The sequence below is a fragment of the Rhinolophus ferrumequinum genome, chromosome 23, assembly GCF_004115265.2.
Source record: "Rhinolophus ferrumequinum isolate MPI-CBG mRhiFer1 chromosome 23, mRhiFer1_v1.p, whole genome shotgun sequence".
NCBI lineage: Eukaryota > Metazoa > Chordata > Mammalia > Chiroptera > Rhinolophidae > Rhinolophus > Rhinolophus ferrumequinum.
This window is the reverse complement of record NC_046306.1, coordinates 41,586,691-41,607,680: the sequence shown is the minus strand read 5'-3', so window position 1 is coordinate 41,607,680 and position 20,990 is coordinate 41,586,691. Positions and strand designations below refer to the sequence as shown.

At 35.7% G+C, this 20,990-nt stretch overlaps 1 protein-coding gene across 1 annotated transcript in view; it reads right to left on the bottom strand.

Moving 5' to 3' along the window:
- Window positions 1-20,990, bottom strand: part of XRN2 (5'-3' exoribonuclease 2) — an 85,220-nt gene that overhangs the window by 44,856 nt on the left and 19,374 nt on the right. Inside the window, exons 4-18 of the mRNA XM_033095033.1 lie at window positions 20,039-20,150; window positions 18,464-18,522; window positions 18,298-18,387; window positions 17,018-17,090; window positions 16,818-16,868; window positions 16,182-16,339; window positions 15,271-15,345; window positions 15,051-15,184; window positions 14,894-14,951; window positions 14,703-14,810; window positions 10,207-10,251; window positions 8,642-8,773; window positions 5,177-5,295; window positions 1,817-1,952; window positions 4-111 (exon numbers count right to left, since the gene is read on the bottom strand). Of these exons, the coding sequence (XP_032950924.1) occupies window positions 4-111; window positions 1,817-1,952; window positions 5,177-5,295; window positions 8,642-8,773; window positions 10,207-10,251; window positions 14,703-14,810; window positions 14,894-14,951; window positions 15,051-15,184; window positions 15,271-15,345; window positions 16,182-16,339; window positions 16,818-16,868; window positions 17,018-17,090; window positions 18,298-18,387; window positions 18,464-18,522; window positions 20,039-20,150 (1,458 nt within the window). The remainder of the gene's footprint in view (window positions 1-3; window positions 112-1,816; window positions 1,953-5,176; window positions 5,296-8,641; window positions 8,774-10,206; window positions 10,252-14,702; window positions 14,811-14,893; window positions 14,952-15,050; window positions 15,185-15,270; window positions 15,346-16,181; window positions 16,340-16,817; window positions 16,869-17,017; window positions 17,091-18,297; window positions 18,388-18,463; window positions 18,523-20,038; window positions 20,151-20,990) is intronic.

The following is a 20,990-nucleotide window of genomic DNA, read 5'->3' as shown; positions in this document are numbered from 1 at the left end:
TACCGGTTTAGTGCCCTTCTCAAAATCAGAAGGCATGTCTGCAATACCTTCAAAGTCTGAAGCAAATGGGGCATAATGGAATGGATAATACCACTTCCAGGAAGCACAGCCCTGAAATCATTAAAAACAACAACAAAAACAAAAATCTGTGTTAATGATAATCACAGAAAAGCAAATAAAAAGTAGACTATTAATCTATAATATTCTATTTATAAAACATATGACTTCTAGTATATATTCCATATATTAATTTTTTTTCACAAGTCCTAAAAGTTGTTTGGATTATATCTGAACTTTTTATATCAATGGATCCTTGATTTTAAAAAATACTGCTGGGCGAGCCCGTTGGCTCAGTTGGTTAGAGTGCACCAAGGTCGCCAGTTCGATTCCCACATGGGCGAGTGAGGAGCACCCTCCACAACTAGATCGAAAACAATGACTTGACTTGGAGCTGATGGGTCCTGGAAAAACACAATGCCCCAATAAAATTTTTTTTTAAAAATACTGCTAAGCATCTTTAATATAATCAGTTAACACCAAACTTCACATTTACAGACGTAACTTGGTCAAGATTTTCTACCCTTAAAATGTGTTTAGTGACATTTCTCTACAATTCTGGAGCTGCTATTATCAAATAAAATAAAGAGAAATTGCAGCTGACACTTACTACTTACCGTGTTTCCCTGAAAATAAGACCTAGTTGGACAATCAGCTCTAATGCGTCTTTTGGAGCAAAAATTAATATAAGACCCGGTCTTATTTTACTATAATATATGACTAAGTCTTAGATAATATAATACAATACAATACAATACCATGTAATATAATATATAATACAAGACCAGGTCTTATATTAATTTTTGCTCCAAAAGACACGAGCTGATTGTCCAGTTAGGTCCTATTTTGGGGGGAACACGGTACTTGAGCCTAAAGGGACATCACTAAAACAGTAACTGAGAGTAAAACAGCTGAAAGTCTCATTTTTACAATTCCCTATTATATTTTCATGTAACAAATTTCTCTTTACTATGAAAGTATTTAAGTTAATCCATCAAAATTAAAACAAGAGCAAGTTATACCCATAGAAAAGAGGAGTCTTCTGTACATGTTTAATTGTGTGCCTAGGGAATTAAAATCTTGAGGGTAGGAGTAAAACATAAAATTAGAGTATTTTACAATCAATACTGTATTACTGTTTAGGACATTAAATTACTTTCTACTTACCTACAAATTTCATCTATTCCCAAGTCACACTAAACCTAACTTGCTTCTCTCCAAGCACAAAACCAGATATTATCAGTGTTAAATCCCCTATATGTCTACCTAATCTCTCACCAGTCTGACATCTCAATTATCAAAGGCTTTAAGTCACACAGGGATTACTCCAATTAGAATGCACTTCATGTAATATCACTACGTTACATGGAGAAAATGGCATCATTCAAATTCCTTTCAAATTCTTACCAGCTTTGTCCTTTGTTCAGTCATTTAGTGACTGTCTATTATCAGTTATTTTTTATTCCAATTAAAAAAACACTAAACTTTAAGCATTTGAAAGACAAAGTACACTCAACCACAGACTTAATGCTGAAATCCTTTAACACAACAAAAATTAGCTTTGTTTATATATTAACATCAAAGGAGTTTTACAAATATTATTTAAATAATCAAGGTAATGAACGTCTAAATAGGAAGCTTTAAAAAGTGAGTCTGGGCTTAATTTCCAAATATAGCTCAATAATACACATTATTATAGAAATTATTATCTTCCTAAAATGATTAGCTAGAGATTTAAAGGAAAATATTCCTTTTGTACCTGGTAATAATATCGAAGAACCCAGCAGAGCCCTTCAACGTAAGATTGTACAACTTTACGACGAAATTTCTCATCAGCTGCATCAACATCAAATTTGTTCTTGTAGTACCGCTGCTTCCAACCAGCTTCCCACAGCCTAAAAACCAGGCAAAGCCAGTTTATGTTAAATAAGTACTTTCAGTAACTGTCTCCTGATTTATCACCCAAATCAATTTATATTTAATATCCAGGTAAAATGTAAATGAGTTAAACAGTAATACTAACATGACTGTTTATAATTATTTAATAATTATTATTTAATAATTATTTCTAAATTCATTTAATTATTTCTAAAAAGTCCACTTTCACAGGATTCATTATCAAATTAAAGATAGCTAAACATCAAAAACCCAAACACTGATTCTACTAAGCCATTATAAAAGTATATATATATATTTTTTAAGTTTATTGGGGTGACGATTGTTAGTAAATTTACATAGGTTTCAAAACTACATTTTAAAAAGAGAGACAAACCATTAAAGTAGGTACAGAACATTTGTTTGCTCAAATTTTCATACTGTTTTACATGTTTTTGATTGTGAACAATTCTAAACCTACATTTTAAGATTCAAATACTGGGGGGCTGGCCCAGTGGCTTAAGTTGGAGCGCCGTGCTCCTAACACCAAGGCCGGTGCCGGTTTGATTCCCACATGGGCCAGTGAGCTGCGCCCTCTACAGCTAAGATTGTGAACAACGGCTCCCCCCTGGAGCTGGGCTGCCATGAGCAGCCAAAGGTCGGCGTGCGCAGCCATGGGCTGCCGTGGGCTGCTGTATGCTGCCATGGGCTACCACGTGCTGCCAGGAACAGCCGGTGGCCAGTGTGAGTGGCTGGCAGCTGGCGTGAACTGCTGTGAGCGACCAACTGCCTCAGCCGGGGAGAGTGCAAGGCTCATAATACCAGCATGGGCCAGGGAGCTGTGTCCTACACAACTAGACTGAGAAACAATGGCTTGAACCAGAATGGGGATGGGAGAGGCGGAAGAAGGGGGAAGAAACAAAGATTCAAATACTGAAGATATTTTATATATAATCAAGTTCCTCAGTTTATTTATATTTAAACTATACAAAGAAAGTCAAATTACTTTTTAAAATACTGACTTGCATGGTTTAGTTTCTAAAAGGTAATAAATGGTTTATAAAAGAATAATCTAGGAGCCAAGCAGAAATTATGTGTATACCTACTCTCTCTATCCTAGGGCCTTAACTCTCTTTCAGATAAGAGTTGTTTTGGCTTAAGGGAAGGACACACACAAATGAGGTGTGATAAAAAAAACATGGTGAATGTTTAAAGGAAAAAAAATTTATTATAGTGCAAGACATATTGCCATGAGTCCCCTCAAAAACTCCCCCTCGCTTCAAACACATTTATTTATCCCATTGTTCTTGCCATTTTCTGAAGCAGTTCTGGAAGTCCTCTTTCATAAATGTCTTTAGTTGAGCTGTCGTGGCTGCCTCGGTGTTGTGAATCGCTTCAAAACGTTTACCTTTCATGGTCATTTTGATTTTGGGGAAGACATAGAAGTCTCACAATGCCAGACCTGATGAATAAGGTGGATGAGGACACACCATCATGTTTTTATTTGACAGAAATTGTCATACCAGAAGCGATGTGTGACATGGAGCGTTGTTATGATAGAGGATAAAGTAGTAAAGACACACGAAACAGGACTTCCAGAACTGCTTCAGAAAAGTTCGATGGGGTAAGTGTGTTTGAAGTGAGGGAGAGTATTTTGAGGGGAATTAATGGGAATGTGTCTTTTACTGTAATACATTTTTGAAATTTAAACATTCATTGTAATTGTTCTATCACACCAGGTATGTACGTATGTTCTGCTAAAACTGAGAAGCAAGTCAATTCACCAAATTATCACTAATCACTGAAAATACAATGTGAAGAACCACATTTTCATCCAAAGTATATGTTTTTGTAAGTACTCATCTCTCATTCTCTAAAACATTTAAATATTTTATTGAAGGAACACAAAAAAGCAAAGAACACAAAAAAAACCCAAAAATATCAGGACAGATGAAAATCATCAAGATGATTATCCATTAAACGGCTATTTTCTACCATATACCAGATCTTATTAATTTCAGTTATGTTTCAGAATACACCACACCAATTTTAATTTCACACACACACAAAGAATTCATAGAACACCAAGTAGGAGAAATATCCACTACACATAATGTGGATTAGCACTATTTAACAGAAAATATCAATGAAATACATGCTAAGAACCCCAAACATTTCTTGACAGAAGCATTTTTACCTTGATTACCCTCAGCAACAGGATTAAACAATAAAGTACTAAATAAATCAAGTTAACTATTAAGCTGGTATTGATCACAATGGCTACACAGTTAAAAAAAAAGAAAATACTCTAGGAAGAAAGTTCAGTTACAGAGAATAAAAACTCAGACCAGGTAACTGTTCAATCACAAGTCACCACAGATCTCAGAATCTCACATCAAAGAATGTTTAGAAAATGCAGACCATACATGACACTTACGAAGTTTCTTATCATAAATACAAACACGTCATCCATGTCCTATAAAAGCAGCATGAGCTGCTTTTAATGATACTACAACTACCACTATTGTTTGTTTAACTTTGAAATATATCATTTTTCCAAATTCTTAATGAGTTATGATTATTTAGATTGTTGGTCTTCTGTACTTGGAGCCCAGGCTTCAAAGCTGAATTACAAGAGGCTGTTGATTTAATGACTTCAAACTTCTGGATAAATTAAAGAGTCAAAGTTTCCTATTATAAATAGGAAATATACAGTCAAAGGAAACTTCTCTGTTATGAAATATAATTGTGCATATTCAAGTTTGTGGTTTTTAAAAATATACATATTTATCTCTTAACCAAATGACTTTTGCGTATTTCATTTTGAGGAATAACCTTTCCAATTGAGAAGATGAAAGCAAACTATATTAAGTATCCAAGTGTAACTGAACTTTCTAGTTTAAGCTGCTTAAAAATTTAATATCAAAACAGAAACATTCAGATCACATAGCCAGAGCTAAACACCTCATGTCTAGCCCATGTAGCGCCTGGTCTCAGAGGGAAAAGTGGTTTGGAGGACAAAAACCTGCATGCATACTAATCTAGATACTTAGGTTTAACAGCTATCGCTTACACATCTCACTGGAATTCATTGACTAGTCTAACCCTCCACATTAATTACTAGTGGATAAAAAGATCACAGGCAAGTATCTGAAGGCACTGCTGTTCTAAGCTAAATAGCATTAATTAGGTCGCATCTATTTCAGCAATTTGCTAACAAAATGCTACCAAAAAATGGCTTCACCTGACGTTATCCTCTGGCTCAGGATCACTGTCACTGTCTTCTGCTTTTCTCTTAATTCCTCCTAATGGAGATGGGGAGCCATCAGAAGTGAAACTCGTATTAGGAGATACCGAAGGACTCTGCAGACAATTACAACATTAAGAGGAAGGATTTAATGATTCATTTCACATAAGAAGTTACACCCAACTTCACAGTTAATACTTTTTTTAAAGCTATCAAATAGATATGGTAAATATATTTAGAAAGCACAAAGACTGATCTTGGCCTACTCCACCTCCTCCCAAAAGAGTACCAAGCTTCCTATGCTTAAACTCAAAAAATAATTTGAATACTTAGGGTAAAAACTGCTTCAGAAGAAAAAAGAAATATTTAATTTCGTAGACTTAAAATATAGGATTTGAATTATTTTTTCCTTTGGTGGTTCCCTGTTATAAATTCACGATCACTTTCTACCAGACAAATAACAAACTTGTAAATGGAAAAGATATATGTATACAAATAATATATAAATAATACATTAAAAAGTCAATACTGGTGAGAATGAAGTTAAATGGTAAGTGTTCAGCCTAGTACAACCACTCTGGAAAACAACAGTTTAATGAGACTCTGCCAGATAACTGTTAAATTATTTTATATATACTGTTTTAAAATTTAATGTACAAATAAAAATCTATTAGTCATCTTAGAAAAATGCAGATTTTATTATTTCAGACTTGGATACCATTTTGAAGTATTATCCTAAAGTAGTTATCAGTATTATCTTCCCTTTGTACCTAATTCAATGAACACAGTAGCACTCTGAAGTATTTTAACATATAAGTAAAAAATTACAAACTTCTACAACTTTAGTTTTATGTTAAATGACCAAATACACAAGTGGCAGAAAAGGTTTCCATGGTAAAGGTTTTCTTCTTGTCATTCATATTATATGAGATATTTTGAGTAAATTGAATTATTTTTAAATTGAGAGCTGAGGGGGCTCTTAATGATACTACAACTAAAACCTTAGCATGAAGGAGTTCACACCATAGTCCAAGAAAAGTTACAACACAGCAAAATTATATTTCATTGAGCTTATGACCCTTTCTTTTGTAAAATGTATAATATAAATTTTATTCATGACACTACATGGCCAATACTGTCAAAAAACAAAACAATAAAAATAAACCCAGGAAGGCACTGTTGTACTTGGAAAATGAGGTGGGTGTTTTAAGTTAGACAGATCTGAGTTTAAAATACCAAGTCCAATCTTACTGGCTATATGGCCCTGGGCAATTTATTTAACCTCTGTCAGCCTGGACTTCAAATAGGATGATAATGTTCTACGTCCTTACAGGTTATGGCCAGGATTAAATAAAAAAATATGTGTGAAAGATCAATAGCATACTACCTGCCTGGTACATGGTGACTAATCATTCAGTAGGTCATCACTATTATTTTATTTTTTAAACCCATCCTTAATCCATTTGGATCAAATTATGAGAATGATATACCTAAGTACAGAGAAGTTGTAAAAAGCAAACTTTCCCAAAATGACAAAAAAGATATACACTCTATCTTTAGATAACAAAAATAATATACCACCGAAGGAAAAAAAAGGTGTATGCTCTTTAATACTAAATCTCCACTTATCCTTTCTGCTCTATCTCTACCAACAAAAGTATTCTTTCCTGAACATAAAAGATTCATACCAATTCAAATTTCTTCATAAAAAGCTGTTTTTTGCGATCAAATTTTACTAAATTGAGAATGGCTGCAGATATAATGAAACCGTATTTCAGAATGTAACAGTTAAAAACACATATGTATGAGGAAACAAAAGCTAACAAAACATTAACAATGCTGACCATCAGTAGACACTTGTCAACCACTAGAGAATAACATAATCCAAACATTTAGAAAAAATAAAACATAACCTTAAAGGCTCCCTTTCAATTAACTGGTAATTTGGCTTCGTGATTTCCTTAAATTGGGAATATTCTAGAAGAAAATCCCTCTATGCAAAGCCTCCAACAGAAATAATTATGTCAAGAGGAATTAAGACAGGACAAAGTAAGCAACTAATCATCAATCTCACGACTCCTACTAATAAGGCAGACCTTGTTAATCAACAGTGGGTCTAGTCCTGTGGAGCCTGAATACAACATTGGAATCCTTCTCAAAGCATCACAGCTGGCAAAGTTGAAACCTATCTGCCTCCCTAAGATCAAAAGTATTCTATTATCGTGGTGGCCGGTTAGCTCAGTTGGTTACAGCACGGTGCTAATAACACCAAGGTTGCCAGTTCGATCCCCATATGAGCCACTATGAGCTGAACACTCCTTAAAAAAAAAAAAAGTATTCTATTATCAATGCTGTGTTTGAAAATACCAGTCACTCTCAGCTCCACTCTGAGGGGACTACAGTCATTATAATCTTCAATGATGGATATGAGTTTTTTCTATTCTACTTAAGTGTCTCACTATAATCCCCTTCACTGACCCTCCACATCCCATTCCATTAATGGTGTAAGGAATAAGGCGAGAAAAAAATCAAACATAACAAAAAACACAACAGAAACCCAGGCTGCTTCTCCCAAGAGGCGCAAAATCTCAGTTTTCAAATTCCAAATCTAAGGTCCTAAAACTTCTAGGTGTGGATTTATGGGAATATAAATCCAATCAATCTCATGATATGGGAACAATTCTGCATATACGATTACCTTATAATAGGGATTTGACATCAATAGGATTAACTATTAGAATGAAATTTAAATATCCAAACTTACGCAATTACTTTGGATATATCATAGTAATAGTTTGCATAAGATACCAAGCCTTACATGATATCTTGCCTCCCTCTACAACACATTCTCTCTCATGCCTACTGGCCCTAAATAAGCAATAACTTTGCTTATCTGCTGTCTGTGAATTTTAGCTGACAAACTGTTTCCATGCTCTGCCACATGCTCTGAGCTCATGGTCTGTTGCCATTCTTACAGGAAGCTGAGTTGGAGGGTGAGAATGTAGGCAGTAAAAAGTACCTATATATGATAGACTGAGGAATACTACTCTGCAAAATGACCATGACTGATCTCTGGAAGGAAAGGCGAAATAGGCAGCAAAACCCACCCTCCTCTCTTGCCCCAGCTATGAGACATTTGGATGTCCCTATCATGTTTCTACCACCACCACCATCCAGTATCTTTGGGGGAAGAGGGAAACACTGTGGCCCATTTGCATTACAGAATCACTGTAGCCACTTAGCTATCTATATTTACACTCATTTTCATTTCTTTTACATCATTTAGATATTTTCATATTTATCAAAATGTATTTAATAGAATTAAAAATATCTCAAGGCAAAAGAAATTTAAAAAACTGTAAAACAAAACAACTTCAGGTTAAGAGATAAAATTCACACACAACTGCAAGGGGCGTCTGGTCGTCACCACTCTTCAACACTACATAAAAGTAAGTCACTTACAGAGTTATTCTGCATCCTCATTTCATAGGCTGCTTGTCTCGGATTACTGGCTACTTGAGAACCTGGTGAATTTCTTGAACCCAAGGCATGAGGGGTTAATATTCCACCAGGAGTGAAAGCTGGTTGATCTCTCTAACATAAATAGAAATGAATGTAGAAATTAAAATTAAATCACAACACAGACGATAGGAAGAAGAGAGGGCAGTGAAATAGAGTCCCCACTATATAAGTACTTAAAAGATGAAACAGATAGCCGTTAACATTACAGGGTTTTCGACACTTTGATTTGATGGTAACTTGCCCTGTAAACAATGGGCTGTAATATTTAATAACTTGCATATAATTCACTGTTATGATATACAAAGAAATTCTGTTCAAGTCTCATTAGGCTATTTTGTTTACTTACAATTTCAGAACACATGCAAGACAGTTTTAAGCAAATAAATATAACTATTACGGTAAAAAAGTAACTTAAGATCTTGATTTATACTTAGGAATATGACTTTTATTTACCTTTCACCTTGCTAGAATTTAACTCTTTCTAATTAATCAGAGCTATGATTATAGCTATAATAGGACAATCATGGCTGACTGGTAAAACAAATACTTTTTAAAACAGATAATGACTGAAAGAAAATAATTATATATAAGGTAGAAACAAATATGCCCCTCCCAATCTAAGTGTTTTTGAACCTACCTGCAATAATAAACAACTCTACTTTCTCCCTTTTAGGTTCCTGAATTGCTCAATTCCAATAAAATATAATAATAAAAGGCAGTCCCTAAACTCCATGAGTTTAAAATCTAGTAAGGAAGACAAGAAAAACAAGAACTAAAAAAGTTAAGTGACCATAAAGCATGCAATTAAGTATGAAAACAAGTATCACAGCAAGAAGCACCAGAGTTAAAAGAGAGGACTGCTCAACCTGGACTATAAGCAGAAGCAACAGGGAGGCCTTGCGGGAAAGGTAAGATGTAAGGGAGTAGTGAAGTCAAAAATCCATTTGGAGGTACCAAATGAAAGCAATGCTCTGAGTCTGGGGGGACATCGAATATTTAGAAGACACCAGTGGAAAAGCTGGGCAGCTAGAATTCAACCAGATCATAGAGCGCTCTGCATGCCTGACTAAGACAGAAATGGGTTCTGAGAGAACTAAGGAGTCTCTGGTGATTTCTAAGCAGAGAAACAAGTTTCAAGTGTCATGTTCTGGGGAAGACTAACCTGACAAAGATATAGACAGAATGTAGTCATTTTCAAGAAAATACAAAGGGTTAACTCTTTTGATTACAAAAACAATACCTGATTAGTGTAAAAAATTCAAATAGCTAAGTGCCCCCTGCCCCCTCCTATCCATCAAGTATATCCCTTCAGACTCCAGACCTGAGAAAGGACTTGTTGAAAACCCACCCAGCATTCTTTCTCCTGGTAAGGAGGCAGCTGGTAAACATTATGTCCCTAAACAACTCCTACTAAATAAGGACTAAAAACCTATTATAATGAACATCTTCCTCCAAACCTGTAAACTTTTGCTATTGCCAATCTTATGAAATTAATTAAAACTCACCTTCATTCTCTTTCTTTTTTCTTTCTGTCGTCTTCTAAAACTGTCCTAAAAGTATAAAATCCACATATTCTGTCAAATAATTACACAAAAATGTAAGAGTTAAACATTACCAGGAATGATTCGGAAGACAATTAAAGTTTTAAAGGAAGACCCCAGAAACCTAGGTACATAATTAAACTAGGCAATGGACTATACGTTTAAAGCTGCTACCAGAACTTTAGATGGCTAGAACATTCTATATTCAGTTTAGATAAAATTTAATTGTTCCTCCTAATTTTTTTCAGATAGCTTTTTACATCATTTCAGGAAAGAATGAAAGAGTCATGACAAAGACCATTGGTTTCATCCTGGAGCAAATAAGCTGCCATTATGGAAAAGATACAAACAAGTAAGAAAACAAACAATTCTTCAGTTGTAGCTGAACACAGTTAATAATCAAGATTTCCATTTTTAAAAATCAACAGGACAATTTAATAACGAGCCTCTTGTTACCTAAAAAGGGTGTGACAGTTCCTAACTCTGTAACATGTATGACACAGTGGGTAAAGAGAGAAGTGGGCTCTATGTAAATACCACCCTCACCTCCAGGTTCCAAAAAGTCAATCTTACGAAAGGAAGGAAATGCAGATGTCTGAGCTGCTTATTCTGGGCCATTTTAATTCACAGGAAAGGGTCCATCCAGTATGCATTGATTCTTCCCCTCCACTCATTTTCAAAATGTAGCCATGGTTTAAACTGCACAAGATTTGGGGGTGATCTTGCTCCCCACTACCTATTTGGGCTGTTCTTCAAAGGCCTCCTTTACCCTGAAGACACTCCTCCCATGCTCAAGTTTCTGTGACTATCAAGGCACTGAAATGACAGTTAAGGCATCTGTGGCTGCTGCTATGGCCTAAAACAGGGGCCACCTGGTACTGTACTGACCATCAATCAGCCTACTAGCTGCACTTCTACCCCTTCCCAGTACTGCCAACTACACTATAACATCTTGACAAATTGAAATTTGTGCTTTCTGTGGGAGAGGGACTGAATGTGGGATACATGGTGACTAACTACCTTAAAACCACCTAAGATACAAAAACCACCAATTTCTTTAATCAAGCTTTTACCTCCATCTTTAATGGAGGTAACTTCTCTTATCTAGGTCACCAATGACTTATAGACTGAAATCCATTATTCAGTTTTCGGTCCTTATCTATGACTCTTTCCTTCTTGAATCATCCTCTTCACTTGGCTTCTAGGACACTATACTCACCTGGTTCTCCTTTCACTCTTGCTGTCTGCCCTCACTTCTCAACTCCCCAACCTCTTGATGTTGTTCTTCTAAGCCCACTACTTAGACCTACGTCTTCATTTCTCTTCTCTCATGGCAGTAATCTAGTCTCATGCTTTAAATACCATCTATGTTTATAACCGTTCAACCGGGATCTCCCTCCACTCAATATCGCCACTTGGGTATCTCAAACTTAATATCTTCAAAATGGAATCCCCACACCAGCTTCGCACCTCCCAGGCTTCCTCATCACAGTTGCTCACACCATTTTTTCAACTGCTGAGATAAAAAGCCTTCGAGACATTCTTGATCACTTTCTTTCTCCCACGCCTTGCATTTAATCTATCAGTCAACCCCATTGGTTCTATCTTCAAATCATTCAGAATCCAACTACCTCTTGTTATCTCCACTATGACCATATTGGCTCCCTTGGATTGCGCTCACTACTTCCATCTCTGCCTCCAGATAGTTAGTCTCAACATGGCAGAGTCAGTGATCCTTTGACAGTATGTGTCAGATTTTGTCACTTTTATACTCAAAACCCTCCCGAATGAAAGTTAAAGTCCTCACAGTGACTTACAGGGTCCTATCAGATCTGGCCCTCCATCTTCCTCTGCTCCTGCCACACTGGCTCACTGTTCTGTGAACATCCTGGGTATGCCCCTGCTCCAGAGCCTTTCCACTGGCTAGGAATAGCTCTCTCTGTCTGAAATGCTCTCCCTGCAAATAATCCGCATGGTTTATTTCCTCACATCCTTCAGGTCTCCATTTAAAGTCATCTGTTAGTGCAGCCCTCTTTAGTCACCTTTTCTAGAATTGCAAACTCCCCATCTCCATCTGCCCAGATATTTCCTCACCTGCTTTAATTTTCTTCATGGCACTTATCACTAACACACTACAGAGCTTACTTAGTTTTTGTGTTTGTCATTCATCTCCCCAGAGGAATGTCAGCTCTTTGAGATCAGGATATTTTGTCTGTGTATTTTTGTTGTTGTTGCTGTTATCAGTAACACTCAAAATACTATCTGGCACATGATAACACTTAATAAATACTCTTGAATAAATGAACATTTACAAGATAAGAGGCAAACATCAAACCTCATAAAATAAAAAGCATCACATTTCTAACCTAACTGTTCAATTTTAATAACAAATATCGATGTATTCCTTTTCTACTATCTGTTCTGCTGGTCAGTTAAATACCTATTCTACGGATAGTAGTCACACAAGAACAGGTCCATCTGGGTGGACCTTACTGATCTTTAATCTTTTTGTGCAATCAACTCCTTTAGAAATCTGTCAAAAGTGGACACACTTCCCAGGAAAATACATACCCCATATACTTTTATACTGAATTTCTGAGGGTTCATAAATCCCCCACCTCACCCTGGATGCTCAACCATGCTGATGGACATCGTATGGCGTCAAGGGCACCAAAAAATATACAAAGTTTTAAAACGCCTTCTCTGCTAGGCCAGCTAGAAACCATATTGCCTAAATCTGAAGCACTCTGCTATCTATGAAATCCCATACATCCTACCCTAATACCAAATATCACCAAGCATTAAGAGTCTGCTAAAGCCACATAAAAAGACTGTTCTAACATGAGGTTCTTATACCAAGTAGTATACAGTATATACAGTTTTTTCTTAAGCATAAATGGCAGCAGGTCAAGTGGAGCCACTGTAATTGTTGAAGACTTACTTAAAAATGGCTGTTCTAGTAGATATTTGATATCCCAGACAAAGTTCTGTTATTTGAATTTTACATACGAAAAATTCTTGTCATCACATAAGATTACCAAGTACCAAAGTCTTTGGAAAGAATGCTTACAGTTCACTCACTCTTTTACTTAAATAAGAGATCACTAGCTACAGTATTTAAAATTGAAGAAAATATGAAATCTTGTCAGATACAATGATATGTATTAATCTGTCAGGAGGTCATGAAGCAATACAGCAATATTATTTTGTGGCTATTTGCTCAAAATAGGCATATGACTTTTTATAAAGTCAGTTTTCAAAAGGATTTCCTTCAGTAAGAAACTACTACTATTCGCTCGTTTTACCTATTGCTTATCTCCCTTGCCATTCCCCCACAATCACCCTCCAACCCACTCTGCCTCCAGGCTGCTGCCCCTCTCCCCCACTAACACACCAGGGCCGTTGAACCCTGGCAGAGGACTAGGGGCCTGTCCATCTCACCCTGACATCTCAGGCAGTACCAATGGCTCCTTCTCTCTCTGTAGAACTGGCTCCTCTTTCTCAAGTGTCCACACTTCTCAAGGTTTCTGTTGGAGGCGCTTTCACTCCATACAAGTTCCCAGGGATTTCAAGTTCATATTCATGACTTGAAGTACCTCCCAGCGAATAGTTCTAAAATCTGTCAAAAAACTTTTGCCCCACAGAATTGTACACCTGAAACCTATGTAACTTTACTAACAACTGTCATCCCAATAAACTTTAATTTAAAAAAAAAAAAAAAAAAAACTTCTGCCCTAACCTTTACACACATCCATCAAATTGCTTCATGGATTTTTCTCCTCTCAGGTGTCCTGAGTACTTGAAGTGTCCCTCAAACTCAGTATCTCCAAAATGAAACTCAATTTCTACCTTGTCGCCACCCTAACCCTCAGTGAATGGCAGTAGAAAACTCCCAATTACCCAAGCCAAAAACTTGGACTTCTCACCTAAGCCCTCAGCCTATCATATGTAATAAATTTCCAGGCACTTTTTTCCTTCTTTTATGTTTACATTTCTTACTCAGAGCTGCAACCATCTGCCTTGGCTGATGCAATCCAACCCACACCCCCTACGTTTTATTACTAAACTACAGAGTTCCTAGCTCTTAACCTATCTTCCAGAGCATAAAGATTTAGTACAAACATGGCAGCTACTAGTTCAACCCCAGCATTCGTGTAACATGGAACCCTCATTTCACATCCTACTGAGTAGACAGGCATTTGGGTTTATATCTTAACTAAAATTATGAAGAGCGAAAAAATGATAATGCAACTCGCACAGTGTGCAATACATAGTTCCACAGAGCAAGCATCATAACCTTTATAAAATAATGAAAGCACTGACCACTCATGATTATATTGGTGTTTTATATTCTGTAACGATATAACAACGCTCTCAAAGAGGTTAAAAGTACAATCACAGGATCATCATAGCCTATTAGAGATAGGAGCAATTTAGCTACTGCAATAGAAACACTTTACCTCATCATCCTTTCTCTTTTTAAAAATGCTATCCTCAACTTCACCAACTGCTAACATGATCATCTGTACTCTTTGCAGATTGACATAACCACTTTCTGTAAGGTAACCCTGTAAGTGATAAAATACATGTAAAATGATCTTCTTATAAAAGCAAATATTTCTGTTTTGAAATTATTCAAGAGTGAACTTACCCCAGTTTTGTGTACCACATTTTTGTATATGTTAACCAAACGGTCAATTGCACCTTCCCTGCCACCAAGAAACAAACATTATGCATTAGGACCAGCATGGGCTATAAAGGCAAAGCGGCTAACACAATAACTTGGAAAACTACAGGAACACACATACCTAATCTCTAACGATGGCAGGTGAGGAAGGAAGTCATTTCCCACAAAGAAGCACATGAAGACCCAGTCATCAATGCTCCTTTCAACATCAAATGTGAACGGTAGGCTGGCCATGGTGAGCTCTCTTTCCAAATACTACAACCAAAATGGAACACTGCTATTAAAGCTATCAAAAGACACCCTGTTTTAGAGTGCCAATTCCAATGATTATTGCTACATACCTCACGAAGAACATTAAGACGAAGGAAGATAAACTCTCCCTCTGAACAAGGAAAACTATCTGCAAGTTCATCATGCTGCAAGAAGGGGAGTAAAGGTTAAACAAGTCTACTCTAAATCCTGTACATTTTTTTCCAACCAAATAAATATGGCTTATTCTAAAGATTCATTTTAAATTACAATTATTAAATAAAAAAAGAACTCATCAAACCATTTTAAAAATAAAAATTACCCATAATCCCAATCACCTACACAGGAGATCAGCATTTTTTTGTTTTGTTTTGTTTTGTTTTGTTTTAACAAAGGCATAGACAGCAAATAGTTTAGCCTGTGGGGGTCACATATGGTCTCTGCTGCATAATGTTTTATCTTTCATTTTGTTTTTACAACCCTTTAAAAATGTAAAAAAATCAGTCTTAGCTCATAGGCCAAATATGAAGGGCTGTAGTTTGCCAACTCCTGACCCATACCCAATCAATATTAATATTTTGATACAAATGCCTCTAGATCCTTCTCTGTGAACATATATTTCCTACCTGTTTTTTTTTCCAGAAGAACCACCATTTGAAACAAATGACTTCTACAATCAAATCATATTCAATGGGCATTATTACCTGTAGTATCTATATGTAGATATATTAGAAAAAGTGGAGACTAGAAAGAACGAGTGTTCTTTTAAATGTATGTTTACTTTAAAGAGGTTTGAAAATACATCTCTGTGAGGGGTAACAGAGCAGTAGGTAAAAATCCAACCACAGTGTGTTCTTTATTCATTTAAAAAATGAGGTGACCTGAATATACTTGCCATTGAACTGTACACTTAAAAATGGCTAACACTGTATATTTCGTGTTATCACAATTTAAAAAAATAAAAAATTTTAAAATAAGACAACTACCATCTCAAAGTTGTTACCTTTCCCTTCTTTTCTCTCGGCAAACCTTCACAATCCTTGACCTCATGTCCAAACTGATTACAAAGACCACATGGCTTGGGTTTGTTTGGTTTGAATTCTTCTCTAATAATGGTAAAGTTGGGTTCATGTGTAGCAAGGCCGAGCATGATGAGATCAGCTATCGATCAATAATGACAAAATACAGCACAGTGAGCACTTTGAGATAATCCTTACCATAAGCAAAGACACAGGACATTACCATAACACAAGACAACAGCACAAAGTTGTTGTACACAGAGACGGCAAAGCCAAAAAGCCGAACACTTCCTAGCAGTTGTCAGCCAACAAAATGTCCTCCAAATAACTTCATATGCCTAGAATTTAGACTACCACTCAGGAGTCAACACCTGGGAAATTTTCCATTTTATAGGTTATGTGTAGCAATATCAAAAGATTTTAATGTAAAATAAGTTAAAGATAGGTGAATTAATAATTATAGATTAAACAACAACTCAATACTAGTTCCCTTTCAAACGTAAAATAAGCAAGGCATTTTAGAATTTCCAGGCAACCCTGGGTAATCCATTACTACACACCAACCCACCGACTTACTATGGTTTAATCCAAGAGAATTAAATCCCAAAAAAGAAACTTACCATCTGCTCCACATAAGCAATGATGAGTGTTTGGGTCATGGTTAGGCTGAGCTAAAGAGGGGGAAAACATATATATTTATTTATAAATATTTATATATTTATACCACAGCAATATCACATTTTACCAAATATTTTCTATGTAATGGCTTATTTTTTTTTCCAGTAGAACATATAATCAAATATTTACAAGTGAGTTTTACCTCTTTGTCTTCTAATGTAATCCATGATTTTATGTTCTCCTTCACCAGGAGCACTAGCATCAGACAAAATAACCTATAAAAAAGTTTTTAACACTTTCAGCTCATCCCAATTTTCTAGCACAAAGATCAATAGAACTGAATATCTTAAAAGTAAATTGAGATAATTCTATTCAGATAGTGTTATTTATTAGCAATTTTTCTTAATGAGTTATGTGCGTGAGAGTGTGTGTGTATTAGCAATACCCAAACTGTTTCACTGATTAACTTATCACATAGAATAGAAAAAAAAAAAAAAATCAAACATTTGGGTCAAACTTATCCATTAGAAAACCTGACCAGTTCACAAGTTTCTACTATTTTCACAACTATCAAAGGATGTAGCACTGAACCATACATATTAAGCCCTGGGAGTAACTGATAAAAGATACCCATTAAATACAAATTGCCATATCTAATTAATAGGGAAAAAAGCTTGTAAACCTAAAATTACATAAAAGCTCATTTAAATTTTACTTAAATACTTGAGAACAAAGCCATTTTTTTTTTAAAGGCAGACCCACAACTTTAATCTTGTTGTAAATTTCTACCGTGTTTCCCTGAAAATAAGACCTACCAGGACAATCAGCTCTAATGCGTCTTTTGGAGCAAAAAATTAATATTAAGACCCGGTATTATATTATATTTTTCATATTTTATATTATATTTATTATATTATTATTATATTATATTATGTAAGACCCAGTCTTATATTATATTAAAATGAGACCGGGTCTTATATTAATTTTTGCTCCAAAAGACGCATTATAGCCTATGGACCGGCTAGGTCTTATTTTCGGGGAAATACGGTAATAAAAGAAATTTTCACGTATATATACATATATATGTATATATATGTACATATATATGTATATATTTTTAAATTTATATATAACATAAATTAAATATATAATACATATATATTTTAAAAATATAATATATGCATATATCGGTGTATATATATGTATAGCGTATGTGTATATGTGTATATATACTCATACATATATATTTTTTAAATCGTAAGTCCCAGTAAGAGGACAAAATTGGCACTGAGAAAATTCAGCTGTCTAAAACTGGACTATGCAAGGCATCCCATTTCCAATAATCCTGGAAACTTCTCTTTCTTCTGACAGTCAACTAACATTTTATGGGGGGAGGCGGGTGAACGGACAAATAGCATCAGTCATACCAAAGTACAGCTATGATCACCCTATTCTTCCTTAGTATCAAAATGCAAAACTTACTGTCAAATTTTTCCAACCAGGGTCATTATTTAAACGATCAGCTATGTAATAGCGAAGACATTTAGCAAGATTGTCCATGAACTCAGTTCCCTAAAATGATAGAAGGAAATAAATTAACATATCATATAAGAGTTAACAATAGGTAGCAATGTTTGAGACTACTTACTGGTGTAATACAGTTGCTATCAAATCTTTCTTTTATTTCTTCTGGAGGAAGAAAGCCACCTAGAAAAAAAGAGGCAATGCTTTGTTCTCCCCATAAAAAGGAAGGTAAATTATTCAATATCAAGCCAGATAAACAATAACAAGAAGTTCAAATACAAAAGAAAGAGAAATGTTGTCACTTGAGGAACAACGTTCTCCCTTTTGGGAGGAAAATAAGATTCCTCCCCTCAAAACTTAAATGAAGCTTTAATATGACTGTCAAACAACATACGATACACAAAAGATACTATACCATTACATAAAAATATAAAAATTATGACATTCTTCCCAATGCCTTCTGCAGCAGCAGCGCATGCACACACACGGGGTTAGGGGTTCTAATTTTCATAAGCTCTTAAGATAAAGGTGCCTTAGAAAAACAAAATTAAAATACTGAGTTTATCACAGCTTTATTTGATAAATAAAATTGTCAGCTAGATGGTAATAATAATCCTTTTTTTCCTCTAGCACTGATTAGTTTTTTCTCAAGATACAAATATATTCCGTAACATCTTCAAGAAAGAAGACATCTTCAAAATCAAAGACAATCTGTTATAAATCCAAACAGGTTTTAGAGTGTTACAAGCTGCAACTAAATAACTATATACTTGCATACATCCATCAAATTAAAATAACATAAAAATTGATCATAATTGCTGGCCTGAGCTGATTACACTATGGTATCTTTTTTACCAACTGCCAAGTACAATATCTAAAGCCAATAAATAAGGCTTTCCTGATCTAGCATATTGCCTTATGTAACAAAACACCCAACAAATCATCCTGTTACAATCACACCCCATCTCATCCACAGGTATCTTGGGAGAGAACCAGTCCCAGTGAGCTGAGCATCAGGACCCCTGACCTTCCTCCTGAGACTTAGTCAACTCCTACCCATGTACCCATCAGGAATTTCAAGACTTTGGGGAATTGCAAAGATTACCTCATTCCATTTAACCCCCACCCCTCCCCGCAATGAGGAAACTCTGGGTACCTCCTGGCCTCAGCACCTGCTGCATCAGCCTATATTGAAAGTGTGCATGACTTGATGAAAGCCTATAAATATGAATCACATCATCCCAGGCCTCCTCATATAGACCTGAGTTCTAAGGGGAAGCAATAAGCAAGCCATCAAGACTATTTGAGGAAAATGTTTACAGGAATGTAGCTTTGTAACAGCCCCCCATAGAAAAAAAGAAGCACTCTTAGTGTATTTCTATTTTATAGATACATAAAAGTTAGCGGAAGAGCTGCACTCGCCCTGAAAGGTATTGACAATGTGCTCTCCCTACCAGAATTCCCTCCTTTTATTCCTAAGTTTCCCTTTGACTATAGGGTGTGGAAATGAACAGGCTTATTAATGCGAGTAAAGGGTTCCATGAACTATTTTTCCTCAACAGTGAACATAAATTTTCCTTGGATATTCTGGGATCCTTGTTAAATGAAAACTTCACCTATTCTTTAAAAAAAGCTGCCACCCCATCCCCTTCTCCATACATCATGTAAAAAGTCTAACTTCAAGAAACATATTCTTTACCTTTTGCCAATATTTCTTCCCTGACTCGCTGCTTCTCTACTGCTGCTTCCATTCCTTCTTTTGATGCTCTGAACCTCCTTGAACGCTGTTGGTTCATTTTAGCACGCGGTGCCTGAAAACATGTATTTCATATTCAAATAATACTATTCAAAATATTCACTAAATCTGTACATTATTTTGAATCAGTTGTTCTGATAAAAATAGTACACTAAGATGGAAAAAGTAAGTAGTACGTCTAACAATCCTTTTGTCACAGACAGTAGATCCTGAGAACTTAAATTTGGACCAAGAACCTAAAAGCTGAACTCATTCAGGAGGGTGAGTAGCACGTCAAATGGACAAACATCCTATGAAGCCACAACACTTACCACTGCAGAGCCCACAACCTAACACCAGTGCCACTGGTTTATCGTTTCCCAACAAGGAAAGCTCATTCTACTAAGACCCAGCCTGCGTGTAATGAATAGTTTCTACAGAACCAGGATCAGGAAGAACTTCCCTATGTCCAAGTCTAAAAAGAAGGATGGTCTCCAAATGGGATTTACAATAGCCCATAAAAGCAACAGAAAGCTACTTCTTGATACATATGGCGCTTCTATTTTGTATTTCCCACAATGAGGCTCATAATTACTACTCTGTCTCTATAGTAAGGCACAGCAGTTAGAAAGGGAACAAAGTTTTAACCAAAAGTACTTTTAAATCACTCTAACCAAATATAATTTAAATCGCTGGATAAGCTTAAACAAAGTGAATTGGACTGTAAGGCTGTGAAATTATTGAACTGAGTTTTGTGGTTGGAAGGGACTCTGAAGTATCCTGTCTACATCTAAGTTATTTTGTATTCACTTTAAATAGCATCCTTTCCTGTAAAATGAGACCACCTAATCTCTTTCAAATACCAAGTTCTAAGATGTACGTTTATATCTTTAAAAAAATGTGTTACAGGCATATG